The sequence below is a fragment of the Telmatherina bonti genome (genome assembly GCF_933228915.1).
Source record: "Telmatherina bonti genome assembly, chromosome: 8".
Taxonomy (NCBI): domain Eukaryota; kingdom Metazoa; phylum Chordata; class Actinopteri; order Atheriniformes; family Telmatherinidae; genus Telmatherina; species Telmatherina bonti.
The window spans coordinates 10,623,897-10,647,753 of NC_136626.1; the positions used below are offsets into that span (position 1 = coordinate 10,623,897).

The 23,857-nt window shown below is 38.8% G+C and overlaps 3 protein-coding genes across 3 annotated transcripts in view; 2 read left to right on the plus strand and 1 right to left on the minus strand.

The window, feature by feature from the left end:
* Positions 1–2,806: 2,806 nt before the first annotated feature.
* LOC306759140 (retinal Mueller cells isomerohydrolase-like) lies at positions 2,807–10,791 on the plus strand (the record flags this gene model as incomplete). The annotated part of the gene is made up of 13 exons (XM_079244666.1): positions 2,807–2,888; positions 3,566–3,716; positions 3,992–4,099; positions 5,409–5,550; positions 5,705–5,852; positions 6,823–6,904; positions 7,211–7,343; positions 7,465–7,607; positions 7,694–7,823; positions 8,259–8,373; positions 9,286–9,380; positions 9,481–9,592; positions 10,646–10,791. The coding sequence occupies exons 2-13, from the start codon at positions 3,604–3,606 to the stop codon at positions 10,789–10,791; spliced, it is 1,467 nt and encodes a 488-aa protein (XP_079100792.1). The 5' UTR covers positions 2,807–2,888; positions 3,566–3,603.
* Positions 10,792–11,421: 630 nt separating this feature from the next.
* Positions 11,422–16,729, minus strand: LOC306759717 (methylcrotonoyl-CoA carboxylase beta chain, mitochondrial). The gene is made up of 12 exons (XM_079245437.1): positions 16,601–16,729; positions 15,967–16,134; positions 15,550–15,746; positions 15,222–15,400; positions 15,012–15,092; positions 14,724–14,902; positions 14,442–14,646; positions 13,949–14,040; positions 13,085–13,241; positions 12,782–12,904; positions 12,242–12,472; positions 11,422–12,148 (listed from the first exon to the last, which is right to left on the minus strand). Exons 1-12 carry the CDS (start codon positions 16,618–16,620, stop codon positions 12,062–12,064), a joined length of 1,719 nt encoding a protein of 572 aa, XP_079101563.1. The 5' UTR covers positions 16,621–16,729; the 3' UTR covers positions 11,422–12,061.
* A 1,823-nt stretch (positions 16,730–18,552) lies between these two features.
* The window catches only part of fnbp1l (formin binding protein 1-like), a gene marked incomplete at its 3' end in the record, with an annotated part of 43,230 nt that continues 37,925 nt past the window's right edge, over positions 18,553–23,857 (plus strand). The window contains exon 1 of the mRNA XM_079245438.1: positions 18,553–18,591. Coding sequence (XP_079101564.1) covers positions 18,568–18,591 — 24 coding nt within the window. The 5' untranslated portion in view covers positions 18,553–18,567. The remainder of the gene's footprint in view (positions 18,592–23,857) is intronic.

Here is a 23,857-nt window from a genome sequence, read left to right on the forward strand (position 1 = left end):
GGTTTCTGCTTTAATCTTAACTAACCCACCAACCTCACAAGATTCACTTTAACCTGAAGGACTGCTTGTTGATCAGACTTAACCTACCAAAGAGATTCCCTTTGACTACATGTTAACGTCCTTTTAACTGAGTTTATATGCAGTGAGAAAAACTAAATAAAAAGGATAAAGGCTTGACGAAATAAAGGTACTGGTAAATATTGAAGTGATAATAAATACCCATTCCTATAAAAATAAATACACAAGACTAAATAAAAAATTGATAGAGGGATCTACAAATATTCCACAAATTTGCAACATTAAGCTTGAAGAGGTTAAACATAAAAGTAAAAATTCACAATTTTTTAATATGAAGTCTTATTTTAACATATCTGTTGTGGCATATTTACCATTTATTACCATGTAATATGTCAAAATTATCTGCCTTCTGGTGTCTATGAGGGGGCAGATGATGACAATCAGATTATGTTAAACAGGATTTTGAACAAAGTTTTCATCATAAAGTGATACAAAATGTCTTAATCTTAATGTCACTGGGTTCTGTTGGATTAAGTCTAATGAGTGAGGACTGAACCAGACTCGGGTTTGTTTCATCCTCGCCCCAAAATGTTTATTACATATATTTTGTATTTATTTTTTCGACTATTAACCTCTGATTTGTGCTGCACTTTTAAGATCCTGGAGAAAAAAAGAAAGAAAAAATGGGGACTTTATCCTAGTTGATAGTTCAACTAATCCAAGTCAACTTCTCCAGACGAAACTATTCTGAAAGTATAATCGTCTCAACTAAACCTGGGACTATAGGTTGGGACTGGGACTATGACTGTAATATGATTTCATCTTTATCTAAGTTGCTTTTTTCCAGACCATTTCTGGCTCAGTGGCTCAAATACACTTTTTTTCAAGAAAGCCCGACTTCACTCATGAAACAGTCATTAAATCCACCTCTGTGTCAGAGAGGGTCCTTCATGTGGATAATTTTATGTCCAAACAGCTTCTTGTCTTCAGCTATGTCTCTGTCTTAAAGAAACTTGAAGTTTCAAATCAGACTGATGGTGTTACACTGGTTTACATAAATATATCACCTGGTAACAGAACAGAGAAAGGTCATGAAATTGTTATCGCTGTTATCCTCATAGTGAAACTTCAGTTAAAAGTCAGTCCTCAGAGGAGAATCATTCTTTCTACCAAAGATCATACTGATCTATGAAACAGGACATTTCAGTATGATCATGAGCAGCTGTCTCACAGAAAACACAGCTGGCGATTCAAAGGACAAGAGGATGAAACAGAGTTTTATAAAACTTTGCTCAAAGTCCTTCCTGTGACCGACTTTTGCAGTCTCCATGTTGGCAAATATTCCCATATTTAGTTCATTCTGGCAAATAAACCAAAAATTTTGGGGCATGATAGACAGGTATTAGCATCAGTCTGATGACATACATACATGACATAGTACTGCTCCTTTAAACCTTTTGTAATGTGACTCCTCTTTCATCCAGCATCAAACTATCATCTGTCAAGACAACAGACCACATAAAGAACACAAATGTACATGCTGATTATTTGTTTTCCTCATACTTCCCTCTTTTCCAAAGAACCAAGTGAAAAACAATGTTTTCCAGAGCTGTCTGGAACTAATTAGACAGAATATTTTCTCCTGCGTATCCCCCCTCCAAGCTGCAGCAACATGCTGCTTTTAAAAGCTGACTTTTATTAGTTTGACCCATGTCGTGGTTAGTGTGTGTTTTTGTTTTCCCAGGTTGAAAAAGACCATGTTTAGGTGCCTTCAGGAAATTCTGCATGAAGCTGAGGGCCAGACGGCTGAAAGGAGAGGAGACAAAGCTGGTTTGTTCAGCTCTGGTTAAAGGTGGGGGAGGCGTGGGGAAGACTTTTGAGAAGAGGGGGAGAGCAAAAGCCTTGAAAGGGATAGGGAAGGGGGTGAGGAGGGGAAAACGAAAGAAGGGAGGAGGGCTTAGTTTCTATCCTTCACCACAGAAAATCTGTTTAGTTTAAATCCAAGCCGGAGTTTCTTGTGTGCAGAAGGTGTGAGGAGTTTCTAGCAGCATGGTCAGCCGGTGAGAAAAACGCTTTCTTTTGGAGTAGGAAGTTAAAAAGTAAATGTAAACAGCTTTAAGGTTGAATTTTATTTGTTCCCTGGAATGAAACAAGAGAAATCCGCTGGCAGATGTGTGTTGTTTTGCTAAACGAGAAGAGTTTTTATGACGATTCATCTGAAGAGATTGTAGATCATTCAGTTTTTCATGCAAGATTTTTTATTTAAATAGCAGATGAAATGAAATATTCTAGTAAGATCCCAAACTAAGGCAGTTAAGAAAATATGGAAAAGGCATGGATTTAATACCTGGAGAGGATGCTTTTGCTCACATTTTCCATTATAAGGAGATGAAGATGAATTTCAGAAACATTTTACACAAACAGGTCCACAGAGGACAAGAGGATGTAAACAAAAAGGAGAACAAGAGGCTTTTATGTTTAAATGAATGAGTGTAAAAGTTAGAAGTAGAAAAAAGAAACAAGAAAAAGATTGTTATGGCAAGGTATAAAAGTAGAAACAAGGAAAGTCAACATCTGGTCCATTTCGAGCTGCTTTTCTCTCAGTTTTTCTCAGCCAGTCGAAACTGTAAACAACAACTTGTGAAATACTTTAAATTTCCATGAGTTACTAAGTCCCGTTGGTATTTTCAAAACTAACAATGAATCATGCCTCAGCTAAGCCATTAGAAATTAAAAAGACTAGCTCAGTTATGGGATGAAATTTGTTGTTTTTATGTCCTTCTTCAGCGTGGAGCATCCTGCTGCAGGCTACAAGAAGATCTTTGAAACAGTGGAGGAGCTGAATGAACCACTAGCTGCACATGTCACCGGTAAGAAAACATGACAGAAAGTCTTTATGCAGCCAAACAAGCTCGCATACCTGACACATCACCTAAAATACTCAGTATTGGTTCCAAAGTATTGATTTTCCACATGTATGTTCTCATGCAGCCGAATGATTCACAGTCAATGAAAACTTTACTTGCTAATGCTGCTTAGTTGAAGTCATTGAAAAAGCATCACTGCCCCCATTTAAAGCTTTTATTTACTGAGACTCAGTAAAGCAAGTAAGCAATTCTCAATTCATAAACATCTTTTTAGTTCAACCATGAAAACAGGCTGATTTTAGGTGAAAGACTCTGGGAGTTACTCTGAAAAAAGGCTACTCTGTATTTACTGTGTATTTATTTACTACTATTTATTCATTTATTATTATTTATTTTTATTTATTTTATTTATTTATTATTTATATTATATTTATATTATATATTTATTATTTATTATTATTTATTCATTACTATTTATTATTTATTTATTTACTACTATTTATTTACTACTCTGTATTTATTTACTCTGTAAATGGCTACTTCAGGTGTTTCTTCTGCATTGGTCTCATTATTAAAATATTTTTCTTGATAAGTTGTACAAATTTGACTTAACACAAATATTTGCCTTTTCAAAAGTTGCAAAGATCAGAAAGTTTGGGGCTTGTATCCTGTTGACACAGGTGTTATCCCGTCATGGCTGGGGGGCAGTCTTCTCAGGATGGGCCCAGGTCTTTTCGAGGTGGGAGATGAACCTTTCCACCACCTTTTTGATGGACAGGCTCTCATGCACAAGTTTGACTTGAAGAATGGTCAGGTGACGTACTACAGGAGGTAAGGATGATTTACAGAATCACAAGGTTTAATATGACCGTCTTAGTTCTACAACGTCTCATTTTTACACACCTGCTTTGACATGTTTTGTGAAGTTGGGAGTGGGACGAAGCACTTCCAGTAAATGTTATCATGCTTTTCTGTTCAAACAGATTATACAAAAACAGTAAAACACAGAGCAAGAGCATTGGATATTTGCTAATTTCATGACCATAGATAGATAAAAACGGCTTTACTGGTTGAGTGGATGTATGAGGCATGATGTTTGTGCTCAGATTCATCAGAACAGATGCGTACGTTCGAGCCATGACAGAGAACAGAGTTGTCATCACTGAGTTTGGCACCACAGCATATCCAGACCCCTGCAAAAACATCTTCTCCAGGTAACCCAGAGAACGGCTATGCAGCTGTTATTCAATATTTACTGCAGTTGAGTTGTTGGCTGGATACAGTAGGGCAGGGGTGGCCAAGTCCGGTGCTCGAGGACCACAATCCTGCAAGTGTGAGGAGTTTCCTTGCTGTAACAAATCAGCAACTCAAATGAATGGTTAGTGAGCAGACTGGTGCAGAGCTTCACATTCTATTCTATTCTGTTCTATTCTACAATCATTTAGCAGACGCTTTTATCCAAAGTGACTTACATATGAGTGAGAACAACACAAGCACAAAATCAAACAGTAGAGGAAGATGCTAGTGGACTGTCCACTTAGATGTAGATCCTTGCATGAAGTGCTACAGGCTTTTTTCTTTTTTTCTTTTTTTTTTGTTTTTTTGTTTACTCCCTTCCCACCATATAATATCACCTATGTTACAATACAAAGAATTAATATCATAAAGTTTGTTGCAAAGAACTGGGCTAAGTTCTCCAACTTTCCGATAAATACATCAAACTCTGCTGAAATCTGCTCATCTCTCAGGTGTGTTGCAGCAGGGAAACTTCTAATGCTTGCAGGACTGCAGGAGCTTATACTTATACTTTAAGTTATTATCGTACATCCTATTTAGGGACATAAGTGGTCTTTATCAGTTCAGTTGCTTGTAAAAAAAAAAAAAAAAAAAAAAAAAAGGTTTTAATCGGCTAATTGCCAAACTGTAAATAGCTTTTTCCACATCATACCTTAGTCTTCCGTGCTTCTTTTTATTCAGAAATCGCTCCTGTAACGTTTAAACATTTATTTCCTGATTTGAGAGTTGTGATGTTTGCACTGGCTGCTTTCAGCATCTTATATGTGAATGTTCTGGGACTTCTTACATTTAACATCGTTAGGGTTTCAGAAAGGTCATCTTGGAAACAGCTGTTTGCCAAGCCAACTTTATTTATAAAGCACTTTCTGACAGCCACTGGTAACAAAGTGCTAAACATAATATAATTAACATATTAAAATGATAAAGTTTAAAACCATAAAATATAAAACAATGAAACAGATAAACATTAAAAGCAACAAAAGCAAACTCATTCTGGGTAAAATGCCAGTGAAAATAGGTGGGTCTTAAGAAGGAATTTAAAAGTGGACAGTGATGAAGCCTGGTGAAGTTTGGACCTTTGCAGCTGTATTCAGTGTTTCCAATGTTCTTTTTGACCCTCCTGAATCATGATGTTTTTACTCGTGTTGCCATGAACAGATCATTCTGTTCAGCTCAGATCCAAGCTGCATGATGAACATTTAGTTTTCCTTTCACTTGTGTTTTAAGGTTCTTTACTTACTTCAGAGGCATTGAGGTGACTGATAACTGTCTGGTGAACATCTATCCGATTGGAGAAGATTTCTATGCTATCACTGAAACCAATTACATCACCAAGGTTGATCCTGATTCGCTTGAGACATTGAAGAAGGTGGGAGCTGATTAGAATTGAATTTTTTGTAGTTTCAGGCTTTTTGAGCCTCAACCAACTTACAAAAAGGTATTAATTGGGCATTTTAACATGAGTGAAACAATATAGTTTTGGAAATGTGAAATTTTATCATCTTTGCATGTTCTTGCATCAGGTGGACCTGTCCAAGTACCTGTCAGTGAATGGTGTGACGGCCCACCCCCACATTGAAGCAGATGGTACGGTCTATAATGTGGGGAACTGCTTTGGCAAGAACATGAGTCTGGCTTACAACATTGTCAAGATTCCACCTGCTCAGAAAGGTGAGTGAGGACCAGAGCAGGCTTGTTCTCACCTAAACACACAGCAGCAGCATTTGGTTCAGTTCTGGATTCAGATTCATTTGACAGAAAATGATATGATATTTTTGCAAATTGCTTTTTTTTAACTTCATATTTTAGCTCCACAATAGGGGGAACTGAGCCAAAATGGCCATTTTAGAGATCTTTAATCTGCCTGTACTGAAACTGCTCTAATTTAGCTATTTTTCATCTGTCATCCATTGCAGTATTAATGTTTATATATTTTACACAAATCTGATGAGATTTAAAGCCACTGCTACATCATTGCAAAAGGATATTTATTGTTGTTTTTTTTTTTTAGCCGGAAACTTTTCTCATGTGTGCCTTTGTGCCATCTTCATTGATTCTGCACCAGTAACACACATATTTACACATCTTTACAAGCCTTAAAAAGTTCCCTTTACTTTAACTAAGTTTTTCTAAGTCACCTTCTGGTTGCAGAAGAATACCATTTAATTATGATTATATGAGCTTTACTTAATCAAATGGTTAAATAACATGATGCATATTTATTTTGTGGGCTTTTTAAAAGGTACATTTTAATATCTGAATCTTGAATTGCATACCCGCATAAAATGCAATAAAGGAAATGAAAAATCTCCATGGAACGCAGGAGTGGATTTATCCCCTCTACACTGATGACAAAATCATAATGTAGCACAAAATATACTTTTTTTTTTTTTTACCTCTAGATCCAGTTTACTTCCTTCTGATCAAACTAATATAAAAGACAAAAACAAATTCTTTTTTCTTGAAAAATGTTATCTAAGGTTTAGGCATTAGAGTTTACAAATAGAACAATTCCAGCATTATGTTTGGCAGCAGATTTAACAAGAAAAGACAAATATGAAGACAATAAAACCAAATCCAAAACAACAAAAGAGGAGATAAACATCTGAAAATAAAAATGAGTGTATTTATGTGTGTCCAGATAAGTCTGATCCCATTGAGAAATCCCAAGTTGTGGTTCAGCTCCCGAGCAGCGAGAGGTTGAAACCCTCCTACTTGCACAGGTACACAGAAATGCCATTAATGCAATCAACACTATGACAGAAACAGAACTAAACATGTCTGTCTTTCTCCCTCTTTCTTCACCTGGAACATTAACCCCTTATGGGACAAGTGACTATTTTTGTTCACTTCATTTTCTTTCATATTCAGCATGAAACTTTTTTTTTTTTTGTTAAGGTAACAACAGAATGGAGGTCTTTGTACATACCAGCAGGACAATTTTTGGTTAAAATTTCTAATTTCAAAGTATTTCATAGAGTGGCCCTTAAAGGGTTAAAACCAAACTCTGTTTGCTTTTATGTCTGTAGTTTTGGGATGACGGAGAATTATTTTGTATTTGTGGAGCAACCGGTGAAGATCAACCTGCTGAAGTTCCTGTCAGCTTGGAGCATCAGAGGAGCAACATACATGGACTGCTTTGAGTCCAATGAAACCATGGGGGTAGGCAGGGACAAAGGGTGGGGGGCAGAGGTCAAAATCTGGGATTGTATATGCATCCTTTGCCATTCAATCATTAACTAATGAGCACTCAGCACATTGGTTATGTGTGTGTGTGTTGAAGACCTGGTTCCATTTGGCTACGAAGGACCCAGCATGTTATCTGAGCAGCCACAAGTTCAGAACGTCAGCTTTCAACCTCTTTCATCACATCAACACCTATGAAGACCAGGGATTCATCGTGGTGGACCTCTGCACATGGAAGGGGTGATTGTGAAGCTCTTTGTGTGTATGTAGCTGCTGAAATGTTTGATGTATATTTGCATCATGATGATGTGTCTCCTGCTCTGCAGACATGAATTTGTGTATAACTACTTGTACCTGGCCAACGTGAGAGAGGAGTGGGAGGAGGTGAAGAGAGCTGCCATGAGAGCTCCTCAGCCTGAAGTCAGACGATACGTTTTGCCGCTGGACGTCCACAGCGTGAGCTGACACGCACACACACAGCGAGCTTGGACCAACATTTTATCAGCTGTGCAGCATCCTGGTGATCAATACGGATGCTGAAGGAACAGCATCACTTAAACCTGCTATTGACACAAGAAAATAAATCATTTTAAGTTGAAAATATGATTATAACTAAATATTTTCTCTCAAATGTAACTATGTAAAATAAGGATTAATGTACCTGTTTTATGTGCTCTTTAAATATAATAAATAAAATCCAGTATTTGCTGAAATGTCAAACAGAGATTCATGAGAAAAATCAACCATTTCAACTTTCTTTCTGTTATCTTTGCTTTTTTCTCATGTTATTTTTACTCAATCACAAGTTCTGAATTAAAGTTTTTATTTAAAAAAAAAAAAAAAGAAAAAGAAATCATGTAAATGATGTTATGTGTGTTTTGATGTGTCCAGGAGGTGCAGGGGAAGAATCTGGTGTCACTTCCCTACACCACAGCAACTGCTGTTCTTCACCGCGATGGCACCATCTGGCTTGAACCAGAAGTCCTATTTTCTGCTCCGAGACAGGGTAACACACACACACACACACACACACACACACACACACACACACACACACACACACACACACACACACACACAGTTCAATCACAGCATGTCACACAAAGCATTTATAATAATGAAAAACTTTATTTAACCAGATAAACCCATCAGGTAATTTTAATGACAGAAAAATGGCACTGTCTCTGACATTTCTTTTATGTCCTGCATACCTGGTACTTTACTTTTTTTTTTTTTTTTTGTCTTGTTCACCTTTTTAGCAGGTAGAATTATTTTCTGGATTCTGTGTACTGCTGGGCAAATTTACTTTGCCAAGGGAAGCATTATAGATATTATGCTTCCCTTGATATTCTGGATTCTTATTTTTTATATTTTTATTTTGCATAATTTTTTGTATTACAAAGTTTGTACATTACATTTATTAAAATATCAAATATCAGGTTTTTAAGTCAGGTTGCTCTATTTGTACCTGTAGGAAGATTTGTTTTGTGCCCAGAGAGATAATTAACTTCATTATGACACAAACCGTACAGCAAAGGTAAACCAAAACAATCTAACGACAATAAAATGCAAGACAAAGGGATAAATATGGAAAAGATCAAATAATAATCACTAGCATCAATACAACTTTTAATATAAAATAACTTTTTAATCTAGGCCACAATAAAACAAAAGAAGAAACTAATTTCTAGACTTTACTGGGGAGGAATAAACACATGTTTAGCTTCGTTGTTCAGTCTACATGTACAGTTCTCATTGTCAGGGTGGATGATCAGGCTTTCCAGTCATGTTAAATACAAAAACCCAATTAGTTTCATGGGACCAAACACAAATTTCCTTCCTTTTTGTGCTAATTTCTGAATGTTACATCAATCCATTTCCCACTAATGAGCTTCCTCTCTGTTATCATCTGTCTCAGCCTTTGAGTTTCCTCAGATCAACTACTCTCAGCGCTGCGGGAAGAAGTACTCCTTTGCTTATGGCCTTGGACTGAATCATTTCATCCCTGACAGGGTAGGAGCACTTTCATTAATCCTAGTGAGAGATGAAGTCGCAGTGAGAGTCTGTGAAGTTACCACAACACTGTATGAGCAGCTGGTGGTTGTTGCTGTAGATCGTCAAGCTGAACGTGCAGACCAAAGAGACGTGGGTTTGGCAGGAGGAAGAGTGTTACCCATCAGAGCCGCTGTTTGTACCAACACCTGGAGCCACAGAGGAGGATGACGGTAGGATCCCAACCTTTTTGCAAAAACTAAGTCGCCCCATGATGACTTTAAAAGTTTGAGGAAAACCTTTAAGTAACTTCTCAAATACAAGAAGTTATTTTTTGTTTGTCTCTTTCTTTGTGTACAGATGTAAAGAACAATTGAAAATTTGGAAATATTACTGAACACATGTATGTATATATGTGTATATGAATATGCGGTAAACACTGATGGCAATTTGGGTGGGGTTTAATAGTTTTTTTTTTTTTTTTTTACTTCTGCCCACTCCTTTTTGAGTGTGGTTTTGTTTTGTTTGGTTTCTTTTTTCTTTTAAGTTACTTGTTGTTTTTTGTATGTTTTATTTATTTTTTTTCATTGGAAATATATCGAAATAAACTTTTCAAACCAAATGTTGTCATTAATCGTTGTTGGGTTTAGGTTAATTGTCCCTTTGTATGACCCAGTTTTAGCTGTCAGAGAGATGGCCTAACAGCTTCCTTCCTTCCTCCATTAGTTTCAAAATCTCTTCCTGTCGGATCAAAATCTAAAGTCAAACCTGTTTACAGTTTTTAAAGTCGCACTACTCACTTTTGGCAGATTTAGTCACTTTGGCACCCCCTGGCAATAATTATCCCTCCTGCATCCTGTCTTTTCTCTGAACTTTCTCTAGTCGGTAAAAGTTATCTTAAAGTAAACTCATCTTCTCGTCTGTTCCGACACTTTTTTCCTCTTTCTTCTCCTTGCTTCTTCTGAGAATATTATTTTGTGTTTCTCTAATAAATAACCCACAGTGCATTTTCAATATTGCCAATGTGATGATATCCACTTGCTGGATGTGGGGGTCTAAAGCAAAATGTTGTGGGCTGGAAAAGTAAAGTTTCTCAGCCTCAGGATGCTGCAAAGCAACGACAAACCCAGGAATGTGCAGAATAAATGCCAGCTTAACATCAAAATAAGTCAGAAACCAGATGTTTGGTTTTTTTTTGTTTTTTTTTAAATAACTCAAATGTACTGCATGTCTGATCTTAAAATGTATCTGGACTCAGAATCACCCCCTTTGTCTGGCCTCTGCAGGTGTGTTGCTGAGCATCGTGGTGAAGCCAGGCGCAGAGAGACCAGGATTCCTGCTGGTGCTGGACGCCATGAACCTGACGGAGCTCAGCAGGGCCACGGTGAACACCATCATCCCTGTCACTTTACACGGGATGTACAAGCCATAATCTTCTCCTCCTGAACGCTCCAGTCCCTTTCAGTTTCTTACCAGCTAAAGTGATCATTTGTAGCAGCAGATCTGCTAAAACTCTGGGAATATGCTCAATAAAAAAAAGAACTGATTAAATGGTTAAATAACATGTTAAAAGTAATTTGTTTAGCCTCCAGGTTACTTGTAATGTAAACAGTATCTTGCAGCTGGTGGTGAGAAGCAGCAGATGTAAACAGGAACACAATGGGAATGTTCTGTCAACAAAATGGTTCATAGCTGAAACAATCATTATACAGTAATAACAATAAAGTACAAACACTACTTTTGCTAAAGGTATTTCAAACAGTTTTATACAAATAAAAACTCATCATAATGACTATATCAGGCAACATTTTGAACATGTTAAAAGGAAGGAGGCACCAACCTGGATGCATGATATGAAAATAAATATCTTTAAATATTTCTTTAATGTGACGTTACTTTTCTGCTTTTTTTCCTTTAATGTTAGAAGACATGTTTTATAAAAAAAAACATTTTATGTTAACTTTAATGGCAATAAAACCTAAAAATGAAATGCATCGTTCAAAGTGGTGAATTTAATTATATTTGGATGATAATGCAGTGACAAAAACACACCAATTTGGCCATTTAAAAATGATTCTTTTATACAAATAAACAATAATACAACAATTACTTTACATTACTGATTACAGAATTACACTGTCTGTGTTGGAGCTCCGCTGAGGTGCTGTGATCTCTTTAGTCAGGACCTTCCAGAAGTGGCTTCAGGCTGACAGAGATCACCTAGCTGCACCGAATACAGCCCAACAATCGTTCAAAATGGCACTTTTGTCAGCCCACTGGCCAATCTGGAGCAGATTTCAATCTTACATGAATTCTCAAGTCCTGAACTCCTGGAGTTTTATGTAGGGGGAAAACCAAACCCTGATGAGGCACTTTTCCTGGCTTTTCTCCTTAGTGAATCCCTACATGTAGAGTAAAGATAATTATCTGAGTTAAAAATGCCTTTACAAATGCATCAGCAGTAAAACATGTCAGTAAAAGTTTTTAACATCTGGCCTCTATGCCAGCACTGGTCATAATCTAAGTTTCTGTATGAAACTGACTGATTAAATGATCACATAAATATAGATTAGGCAGCTGTACAGCAGTCATGTTGTCCCGATAACTTCTTCCAGTCAAACCGAAAACTTGCTTTAAGTCAAGTGCAAAAAGAAGCAACGTAATCTGGGTCATGAGCGGTGAGTCCAGGAGGAGAGAAGTGTCTACATGCGTAGAGGAGCTGACTGTCGTTTCTCTGTAGAAAGCTGATACTGTTGCTGTTTGATGATATCCAGGGCATCTCTAAGAACCTGCAGACGTCAACAAAAGTTATGTTAATAGCAGCAGAGTCTCTTCAAATGTGCCCTAACAGCTACCAGTGACTAAAACCAACTTTATTTGACCTTTCTGGTGTCCTGTGGCAGAATGACTCCATCGTCCCACATCCTGCCAGAGGAAAAGAAAGCTGAACTTTCTTCTTTCAGGCTCTTGTTCAGCTTTTCCTCCTGCTTTTTCTGCTCTTCCTCCTGCTCATCATCAGGGAGAAGCAGAGAGCCAGCATGACCCGGAGCCGTCACGGATACTCTGGCGTTGGGCCACAGGAACAGGAAATTAGGGTCAAACGCTCGTCCACACTGGAGACACACAGAGAAAAGATACTAAAATTAATCACACATGCAGTTGAAACCAGAAGTTAATGTTCAAAAAGAAGCATAAACTCTTTTCTTTTCCTTGTCTAAAGTTAAATGAAGCTAAATGTCTCCTGTTTTAGGTCAGTTAGATGTAGAGGGGTTGACTGAGATGCTGTGGAACGGACTCAACCAGGAAAACTGTGAATTTTTACTTTCAGAACGATTAAATTCAGTGATTCAAACATTGAAAGAGGATGAGGATGCAAATAGATATCTTAAAGAAGCACTTGTTTATTTGCAACTGTCACTCACCATAGCATAGCTGTCAGCGCCATGGCAACCACCAATCACCACAGTGATTTTTGGAACGGAAGCACACGCCACTGCTGACATCATTGAGCCCTGAGCCTTCAGGCGGTTGCTGTTCGTTTCTGCCTGGAAGACCAACACAGAGAACCCTGATCTGACACAAACATACCTGATTTTAATGTAATTTCTAGATAAATACATATTATCTATGTTTCATTATAGCCAAAAACCCTTTGAGACTGTTAACAATCTCACGCATTCAGAAAAACCTGGACATTGTGAGGGTGTTTTGCTGGAACCGAGTACCTGAGATGTGGTGAGTGTCAGGGCTGCTGCAGGTGCTGTGTTCTGGAGGAAGATGAGCGGGATGTCTCTCTGGTCACACAGCTGGACAAAGTGGCCTCCTTTTAGCGCAGCCTCGTATGACAGCACGCCGTTGTTGGCTACTATTCCCACCAAGTGGCTGAAAAATACAAAACAGCAGGGATAACACATCACAAATGAAAATATGAATTAATAACAGATGTGATACCAGCAAGCAGAGACATTCAGAAACTCTTTTGTTTGTGTTTCGGTAATATCTTTTTCTTTACACCTCATCTTTAAAACTGGAGCTTTCGGCTCAATGCTTCCCCAGATGAGCTGATCTGGGAAAGCGCCTGAAGTTCCCAGAAGCGGTTGCCAAGACAACAAATGGGCCACACATCGTCCTCCCTTTAGTAGCATCCAAGCAGGTAGTTCTCTTGAAGCTCACTGTGTCACAGGAGGACCGTATGGAGGAGGGAAAAGTACTCTGCTTGGTAAGCAAGATGTGAAACCATTGAAGTGGGAAGCAAAGGATTTATCGGCCAATCCAGGGTCTACAAGATGCTGGGAGTCGGCCAGAGAAGAGCCATCAAGCCTGATCAGTCCTGCCTGGAACGCCCGGGGGAGGGGGTCTGATTGTTAAAAGACCCGAAACCACTGTGATCCCAGGTTACATCACTGATGTTTCCAGGGCACCATATGGTGTATCTAAGATTTTCTTTATGCATCATCTCTAAAACTAAAACACATTTCATTATATGAATATAAGTTAATAATATTAGCATTCTGTCCATGCAGCTAACGCGTGTTAGCATAGCAATCACCATGAGTGGGTTTGTCTCTGTGTGTGTTTGGATCTTTCACCCGTGTATCTTTGCAAAGCCAGTAACCAGCGTGGTTCCATAACAAGCTTTAAACTCCTGGAAGCGGCTCCCGTCTGTCAGCCGGTTTACTATCTGGACACACAGAAGACAAAGAAACTGCATGTTATTAATTCTTAATCCCACAAACATAAGAAAGCAAGGCAAGTTTATTTGTATAGCACCTTTCAGGTACAAGACAATTCAAAGTGCTTTACATGAAACATTAAAAGCATTACAGAAAAAAGCATAAAAGAAAATAGAAATAACAAAATCAGAATAAAATCATAAATGATATCAAAATATTTAAAAGCAGAATTAAGTCAAAGTTACTGTGCAGATGTCATGGATGGGGCATGAGAAAAGAAATGTTTTTAACCTGGATTTAAAAGTTTCTACATTTGGTGAAAGTTTAATCTCCACTGGCAGAAGAACAACAAAGTTCCCGCTCTTCAGAGGCGAGACGCTTTGTGTGTTTGTGTTGTTGGGTTCTGTACCATTTTAACATCTAGACTGTAGCTGTAACTCTGAGGAGCAAGCCCCAGAAGCTCCTCTGGGCTGTACAGTGGCTCCTCCTCCGTCCTCCTCAAGGTGTCCTCCTCTTCCTCAGGCAGGTGGAAGTTGAGGGTGGAGATGATGTTTCTGGTGTAATCAAATGCCTCCTTCTCTTCCCAAGCGAAATGGTCCACGCAGCCACTCACCCTGAAAGGAGGCAGTAATGTGAAAAATTCACTTCAAGTTTGGTCTCTATTTGGGGTTTGTTTGATTTGCACACCTACGCAGAGTGCAGTCTAGCTCCTCCCAGGTCTTCTGGAGAAACCTGCTCTCCTGTAGCAGCTTTGACAAGCGGCGGTCCTCCCAAGAAAATGGTTCCTATCCGGTGCACCATCACCGCTTCTTCTGCCATCGTGGGGACGTAAGCTCCACCCGCCGTGCAGGACCCGCACACCACCGCCACCTGTATGATCCACAATGATTTCTAACTTAATACTGTGAACATTACATGTTTTTATTGATTTTTTTTGTTTAGTTTTAAAGACATTTTCAGCCTCCTTGGAGTCTTTTACCTGCGGGATCTTCATGGCGGACATGATGGCTTCATTATAGAACGTTCTTCCTCCCTGGTTCTTGTCAGGAAAAATCTCTGACTGGATAAGCAACACAAAGCCGATATGAAAAAATAAAGTAGCAGCCAGCTTGATTCATTATGCAAACTCCTAAAGAAAGAGGAATCTGATCTAAAAAAGATATTAAATTTGACGGGTGTGTGTTTTAACCTGCAGCGGTAGGAAAGCTCCACCAGAGTCCACCAGGTACACGCAAGGCAGGCGGTTTTGGATTGCTATTTCTTGTGCTCGGAGCTGCTTTTTCACTGTGATTGGATACGCGGTTCCACCTTTCACAGTTGCATCGTTGGCAATGAACACACACCACAAGTCATTGATCCTGCCGATGCCTGAACACAGACACAAACATGTACTTAGTGGTCTCCACAAAGGCTTACGCTTGAATATCCACAGAGTGAGGCATAAACTGGTCACAGTTTAGGATAAACACTGAGATTATAATCTATAGTTAATACCAAAGATACAGGAGGTTTCTGACCAGTCAGGCAGCCGGCTGAAGGGATATCCCCATACGGTAGACCCAAACCGGCAAATGGTGAAAGCTCCAAAAAGTCCTCATCATCCAACAGGAGCCGCAGTCGATCCCTCACCAGCAACTTCCTGTTTCTCTGAGTGTGTCTGGCGACGGCGTTCTCCCCTCCCCCTTTCCTCACCTTCTCCCTGAACTCTGCATACCTAATAAACACAGACAAGGATTTCACTTCATTCAATTTGAGATTTTCCCAGTAAAAATAAACATAAAATTAAAGTTCCCAGTCACTTCATTCTTAATTACATGACATTTTGCAACAGCAGTCCATTCGAAATAATGCAATCATGATTTCAATCAGAAAAATTCAGCGGTATATTCAATAAAACCTGAATGGTTGATGCTGCTGACCTGAGCAGAACCTACATCTTAAGGCAGGCCTTGCTGTTTCTCAGGTTGGCCTCGTACACGTGGTGGTGGATGGGCTGGAGAGGCAGGTCCAGCACTGGGAAGGCACTCCGCAAAGCTTTCCTCCTCCTCCCGACCGCAGAGCTCATACAGCGGACTGAACTCTGCCTGAGCTGCTCAGCAAACCTGCAATAGAAGATTCATATGAGAAACAGGTTTTCATGGTTTGTTTATAGCCGATAACAGATGAAAAGATGGAGACTGTTGTTACGAGCAGGAAAGACATTACTCTTATCAAGTAAGAGTTAACCAGACCTAATACAAAATAAACAGATTAGTGCATTCAGTTTAGAAGTTACATATTTCAGATATGCATTTGCAAACAGGCCTATATGTGTGTTTATATGGATGTTACGCCCCTGTCACTATGTAGCGTGCAAACAAAGTCAGCAAAAATTTATTTTTTTCTGTCATTTTAAAAACAGACTAATGGTAATAAATGTATTCCTACACTAGATCTGTAATATAGTGTGCTTTGGCTCCTATGTACTTCTGCAGCCTGTTAGTTACAACTGTGCCAAAGGTCGTCTGAAAGCTCAGCAGGAAAAATAAGGAAAATGACGGAAACAAACGCAAAAAAATGTCCTCTTACCTCAACATGCAGCTCTGCATATCTGACTTTGTGTGTTGTTTTACAGCAACTTAGAAGTTCATGAAAATTAAACGAGCACCAAATAATACCAACATCAGAGTATAAGGTCCCTGAGTTACTTCTTCTTCTCTGTTTAGCGATTCTCTGACGCGTCTACTTACCGCCCCCTACAGGAGCGGAATGGGAAGTGCAGCTTTACAAAATTATTACCGACAAAGAAGCAAACAAAATATTTTTATCTGAGTAAACTTACAAAAATGCTGCGCTTCGATACAAAATTTAGTGATCACACTCACTTTGAGAATTTTCAGCGTGGGTTCCTTGTACCTGAATTTGTTTAAAAGAAAATGTTCAATTTGCTGACTGTTTTACCATTTAAAGACAAATAATTTTTATTGTCCCATAAAAGTAAATTTTGCAGCAGGAATGACAAAACAACATAAGTAAGAATGTAGCAAGTCAAATTTTGACAGAAAATGTACACATTGTAATTTCCATGTTTGCCTCAGAGCGTCAGAAGGTTAGAAATTGATACAAGATCTTAAGAACTTACACTTGGTTAATTTTTTACCTTTAAAAAACCCCCAAAAACTGTAAATACCTGTAAATACTAATTCAGTTGGGAAATGAACAAACATTAGGTTATTAAAACAAAGCAAAACAACAACAACAACAACAACTGAGCAAAGTTAAAAAAAAAACAAACCCCAAAACATCTTTATTTTTAAATCTACCAGAAGGTCCATGCAAATCTGATTTAGTTGAAGAACACATGATGAAAATCTGACCTCTTCTAAAAACTTACGGCTGTTATTATTATTATTATTATTATTATTATTATTATTATTATTATTATTATTATTATTATTAGACATGTATTTTACTCAAAAGTATTTCTAAGTCCTCCAACTTTCAGATTGTTTTCAGGTTTACATGAACCACCCCACACTTTGGTCACTATGTCAACACCTGTACTATTACATCTTCACCACTAGAGGGCGCTGCTTCATTACTTTGAATCGGTTGATTAAACACGTGTCTTTATCGTGAGAATAATTTGTTTTAAATCAAATTCAGAAGAATATTGTCATCACTTGTACACATTTAGGTACTTTCTACATTCTGTTGATCTCACTTTTAATCTCCAAATGTTCTGTAAACTAATTTGCTAAATCAGAAGTCTGATTTTATTTACTTTAATCAACAATGTAAAACCTTTATAACAAAGACGCTTAAGATTTCAGATCACTGCTCATAGTTTGTAGCAGTCTTTTAAGAAATGAAAAGAAACTCAGAAATCACAAACTGGCATTATTAAAATGAAGAATATCAGAGAAGAGAATAATGTTGGAGATATTTAAGGGGCTGCAATGTGAATAAAATATAGCAATGGCAAACTATAAATAGGCAAAAAAAAAAAAAAAAAATTGTATTTAAAAAAATGTACTGGGTTAGAAATATGTAGCCTACAATGCAACATCCAACATTAGTTTGTAGTAATTTCCTCCTTTGATAATTATTTCTAAAAGTAAGATTATATTTATTTACTTAAAAACAAATTCCAACGGGAAAGGATTTTAAACATACTTTTAAAATATATTTTGAAGTCGTTTGTGCATTTCCTTATTTTGCCAAAAAACAATTGCTACTAATGTTTATAATTAAATTATTTCATTGATTACATAAAAACGTATAAATGTATTTTATTTATTTGCTGATAATTTCTAACTTCACAGGTTGGTTTATTCATACTTTCATGAGTAGTATTTTGATCCAGGACTCATGTGTTTGGGCGGCTCTGTAGATTCAGGAGAAGGCGGAGAGGGAGGAGAAGAAGGAGCAGGAGGTGCAGGAGTGTGTGTTTGGCAGAATCAGTCTGGAGGACCTGAGTCCCGGCGGCACTTTGGAAGAGTCCAAGCGGGGAAAACTGACTCCAAAACGGGAGAACTCACAAGCAGGTGTCCGCAATGAGTTGGGGAACGGAGCTGTGGGTGAGTTTAAATTCTAAAATGTGCTTTTGAGCAGCTGCTGGTTTTATTTTCTTTCCTTTTTGACACCGCGGGGACTTGTGGGAAACCGAGTGGAAGAAATGTACCGTGTTACCGTGAAAGCTTTGTGTCGAAGCGGCTAAAACGCCGCTAAGCGACCGGTCGCGCTGTTAGCCGGGGAAGCTAAAGCTAAATCCGGCTGAAAGGCGGTGACAGCGGCGGAACAAAAGGCAGGCACGTCTTCAGACACACGGGACACGACAGACAGACAGGCGGGGGTGAAGAAGGCTGCCACCTTCCCAAGGTTACTTGTTAACTTTAATAACACCCGTGCAGCTGAATTGATATTTTTCTTTTGTTTGACAGGCAAGTTGTGAAGTTGTATCCGCACGGTGTGTGTGTGTCACACCCTGTTTTTGGCAGGCACCAGGATGGAGGGAGAGACCACCATCCTGCTCAGTCCTTAAGATTAACCTCACATCCCTTTGGTTCAGCATAATTTGGCCCTTTGTTTCCAGCTATCCACTGTTTTGTCTGAACTTGCAGGTGATTTGAAGTTGCACATGTTTACACCAACAAGCTCTGTTTTAACACACCTCCCTGTGTTTGTCCTGCCTTCATATCCACAATATGACTGGCTGGAAGGCATTGATTTGAGATTTTATTTATAAAGCCTGCCATAAATAAATTAGTAAACATCAACATGAAAATAAAAAAATAATTGTACACCAGCCATGTCTCAAGTTTACATTATCCCCCCATACACACACACACACACACACACACACAATGGTAACTGATTAGACATGTTCTGGTTTCCATTCAGTATATTTTGGGGTGTTGGCCATCACAGGCTGTGTAACCAGAGAGTTGATGCCAGCATCATCCCCCCATCCTCCCTTGTAAACGTGTGGAGAGGAGGAGGGGATACTTCGCCTCCTTCAGATGATGCTCCTCCAGCTGACCTCGTGGTTATTATCTGCCATCTGAAATAAGCTAATTTTTTGATTGCTCAGCCTTCAGATGTAACGTGAGCGTGCTGGTGCGGACAAAGAGATAACTGTTTGCTTGTGTGAGATGCAGGACTTCCAAAGGAAGCGTTCTTGGACACAGAGTTTCTGTTTTTTTCCCCTTCCATTCATGTTTTCCATTCAGTTTATCTTTCCTTTCATACTCTTGCATTTTTTGTCTGTGGACTGAGTACAAAGAAGTGTGGACATCTTACACACAATTAGTTGTGTTGGATGGTATTCCCTGTTAGAGATGGAGACAAACTGGGTACAAATATATGAGAATCTATGACTTTCTTTTGGCATTTAAGGTCCTGTCAGTTTTACTCCCTCTGTTCTGGTTCAACCACTTCAACCTACTCTGTTTTGCTAAGGTAATGAGCCTTGTATCGTTTGGGAATTGAGGAATTGTGTCCATCTATCTGGGATAATCTATCTTTTAGAGGTCTAGGTGACCTCTACTCCCAGATTCCCCATAAAAACTAAAAGGACTGATAAAGAAAGATATATATATATATATATATAAAGCCAGCTTACCTTTGCTTAGTGGAGGGATAGGGTCAAATCAAAAGAGGGAACTGGGATTGTGCCTAAAGGTTTGATTTTTTTTGTGGGATTAGGCATTTGATTTTATCTGCTGTATTAGAATAAAAATATATTTAGTAGCATAAATGCTTGCAAAGCAGAATATTAGGACTGGTAGGTGTGGGACATGCTTGAAAGGATAAGCACGTTCAGCAGTTGAATAAAGATGGATGATGCATCTGTGTAGAAAGTTGGTGCATTAATTTCCAGAACTTTTCCATTAAAGACGGGCTTTGTTGCTGTATCTGTAAATATCATTTATTTGTTTTCCATCTCAAAGAAAATTGCTCCAAAAATCTTTTAAGTGTAGAAGAATAAATAAAAAATAACTCCACCCTGCCTTTTTTAGACAGTCCAGATCAAAAGGGGGGGCGGGGACACGGAACAAAAAAATCTGCGTCCTCTTTTTGCCAGTGTTGTGGTAAAGCAACGTGGTTGTGTAGAAGCTGGCTGATGGACCGGTGTAATCCTCTGATGGGATTAATGTGTTGGCTGTCTGATGTCAGATTAGGGATTACCATCCACGAAAACCATGTAAAACTGTTGATTGGCATTTGTTACACATTATATTCCAATGTGTTTTGCACATCACTATCCAGTTTAATTTGCTTATTTGTTAATTTAAAGTAAATAAAACTGAAATGCACCAGGCTGTCCAGTAGAAAAGATCACAGCCTTTTCAGTGATAATAAAAAAAAAAAAACTGCTAATGCTTGTAAAACGTGTATATTTTAATGAGAGTTGTATTAATTCAGACTATATTTCTTTTTTTTTTAATGCATCCAAGTCAGCAAATTGAATACATTTTAGTCAATCCTCTCTTCCAATGGGTGATCCTGACTCTTGTTTTTAATAAAATAAAGACAGAAAAATAAGAAAAGCCAAAGCCACCAGTGTAGCTCAGTGCTTTTGCTCTTTGCTTTGCCGTAGCTCAGCTCTTTGAGGCAACACAAAGCAAGTGAGGAACATCCTATTACTGCATTGGCTTCCTGCCTCAACACACACACACATAAAGTAGGAAGTGTGTGTCTGAATTAAAGCTCTGTCTGCGTTGTGTGTGAGTTAGTGCCAGGATGCCGCCCTGCTGTGCTCTGGTCTGTCTGCGTGAGGTGAGCTGGAAGCCAGCAGAATGGAGCGGCCAAGTCTGACTGAAGGACAAGAGGCTGACAGGCGGTCGTCCCTCCTGATCGGACAAACTGAAAGAAAAGGAAGAAGGGATAGAGAGCAACGAGGCAGAGTGAGGAAGGACATGTTCTAAACCACCGGCTAGCTTTAGGATTTTTACTTTTAAGGCTGTTGCAGGAACAGAAGAAAGATTGTAAAACTCATTCAGAGCAGGTTGTTAACCTCTGATCAGTGTTTTTAGGATTTGGCAGACCTCTTCACTGCTTCCCACAAGTGTCCTATGGGAGGCGTTGAGGTTATATGCCAGATATTTCATGCTTTAAGCAAGAACGTTGCTTGAATCCTCAGCATCAGGCTGCCTTCAGATTCAGACAACGGTGCTTGTTATCCAGGCTCCTGTTCAGGATATTTATAGACTGCAGCCTGCAGTACATCAAAGTCTGGCAATATCTCATTTTACTGACAGTAGGCTGGCATCTCTGCTGCTCTCAGATTGCTTCGTCTTGCTTTACCTGACCATCCACTGCAAGTACTGCACTTCACGTTTCATAAAAAAGGATACACATATAAGTTTGAGAGTCGTAAACCTGTGGATGTTTGACGTTTTAGATGATCAAACTGGGATTGTATCCACAGTAAAGTCACTGAATGTAATGGAAGCATTTAGCTTTTATTTAGAAACTGAGTGTGTGGCACATTTTGACAGCTCTGCATGATTCCTGCCAAATCTCAAGCCTTCATTTTGGTGCTTCTTCTCTTTTGCTTGTGGATCTGTTGTAGCTGAAGTTCTTCTGAGAAACTCGCTGTTTAGTAGAGCAGAAGCCTGGTTCTGTGCAGGTCACAGTGGGTGTGTAGGAAGTCATGCTGAAGCTGAAGGCATTGGCCTGGACATGACAAGCTGTTAGACTCTTGTCTAGCCAAGCCTGTCAACACATTGTATGTGCAGGGGGTGTTTTTGTAGGTGTGACTGAGAGATGATGATGATTTCAGCTCGGGGTGCGTGACAGTGACGGTCAATGCCCTTGTAGCTTTGTGGATCTCCTTGCACGACAAGGAGGATGTCTTTTATTAATTGACTGAATTGCCCTATCGTGCGCCCCCACCCCTGGAGACAAGGTGGAAGATGAAGATGAAGATGGAGAGGAGGGAAGGAGGTGTGATAGATGAGTGCATGAAGAGAGGAAATGTCATGATAGGAAGTTTTTTTTATAGGGAGAGGGAAACAGATGAAGGCAGATGGACTGAGATGAGGTTGGCACGGTTTAGACATAATGCATCAGATGAAACATTAATGATCCCTGTGGAGAAATTTGTAACGGGATACATCATGAATGAATGAATGCAATGTCAGTCAGAGCAGAGCAAAACGAGTAGAGAAATAAATGTAAACATTATCCGTATTTGCAAAAAGTTGAGCTTTTATATTTGGTTTGCTTGAACGTCATGCCAATTTGAGGAGATGTTTTCATGTAAATATAAATTAGCGACTGAATTCCAGCTTCTTACAGCAGAAACAGGGATTTATTGCAGGACTTTTTGATTCAATGTTTCTGTGTAATGTGTGAGCTCAGTCAGGAGGAATTAGCAAATCAAACACTGCATAGAGTGCAAAAAATATCAATTTAATTTCACAATGTTATCCCATAAATTTGCTACTTATTATAGTAACAAAAATGGGAGAAAATGCAGATAGTTTTGTACTAAACAGCTCAAAATTTGATTTAAAAAAAAAGACAGCTCTTGTGACACTGAACAAAGATTTAAAAGCAGATTCAGGTTGGGTTCCATCAACATTTTCTATGCACCTTTACAAAGAGTTGATAAAATGGTGATATTCCTATAAACTTACTTCCTCAGGTTTTGGGGGAAAACGATAAAAAAGATTTGCTGCGTGTGCTACAAGGCAACACCCACCCCGGGTCAGTTTACATCAGGAGTAGATAATTCTGGTTGTCGAGTGCCACAGTCCTGCAAATGTTAGGAGTTTCTCTGCTGCAACACACCTGGCACACATCAGACCTAGTTAGCAGACTTGTACAGAACTTGACATCAAACTGCAAAAGTCTGCTAATTAGCCTTTCCTTTGAATCAGCTGTGTTGCAGCCGGGAAACTCCTAACATTTGCAGGACTGTGGCACTCGAGGACCGGACTTGCCCACCCCTGGTTTACATTTTACTTGCAAGACTGAACACATGAATGATCAGCTTTTTGCCTCCAGATCACAAATGTTTGGAATAAATGCAGATATGAAGGAGAAGAATGAGAATCAGCATTATACAGAGTACTGTGAAACATTGTATGACTGCTCCTCAATACAGAGAAACAGAAATAAAATCACTTGCAAAAATATATGCTTGATATTAAAAAAAACAAAACAAAAAAAAAACCCTCCATAAAATCAGATTAACAGTTCAGAGTGTGACTAGCTGAGACCCAGACTGTTTCACAGTTGCAGAAGTTCTGATGGAGGAGATTGGGGGCGCCGAGGTCACAGTTCCCAGGTGAAAGCTGTTTGTCATCATGCTTGTACTGGATCTGAATCTCCTGA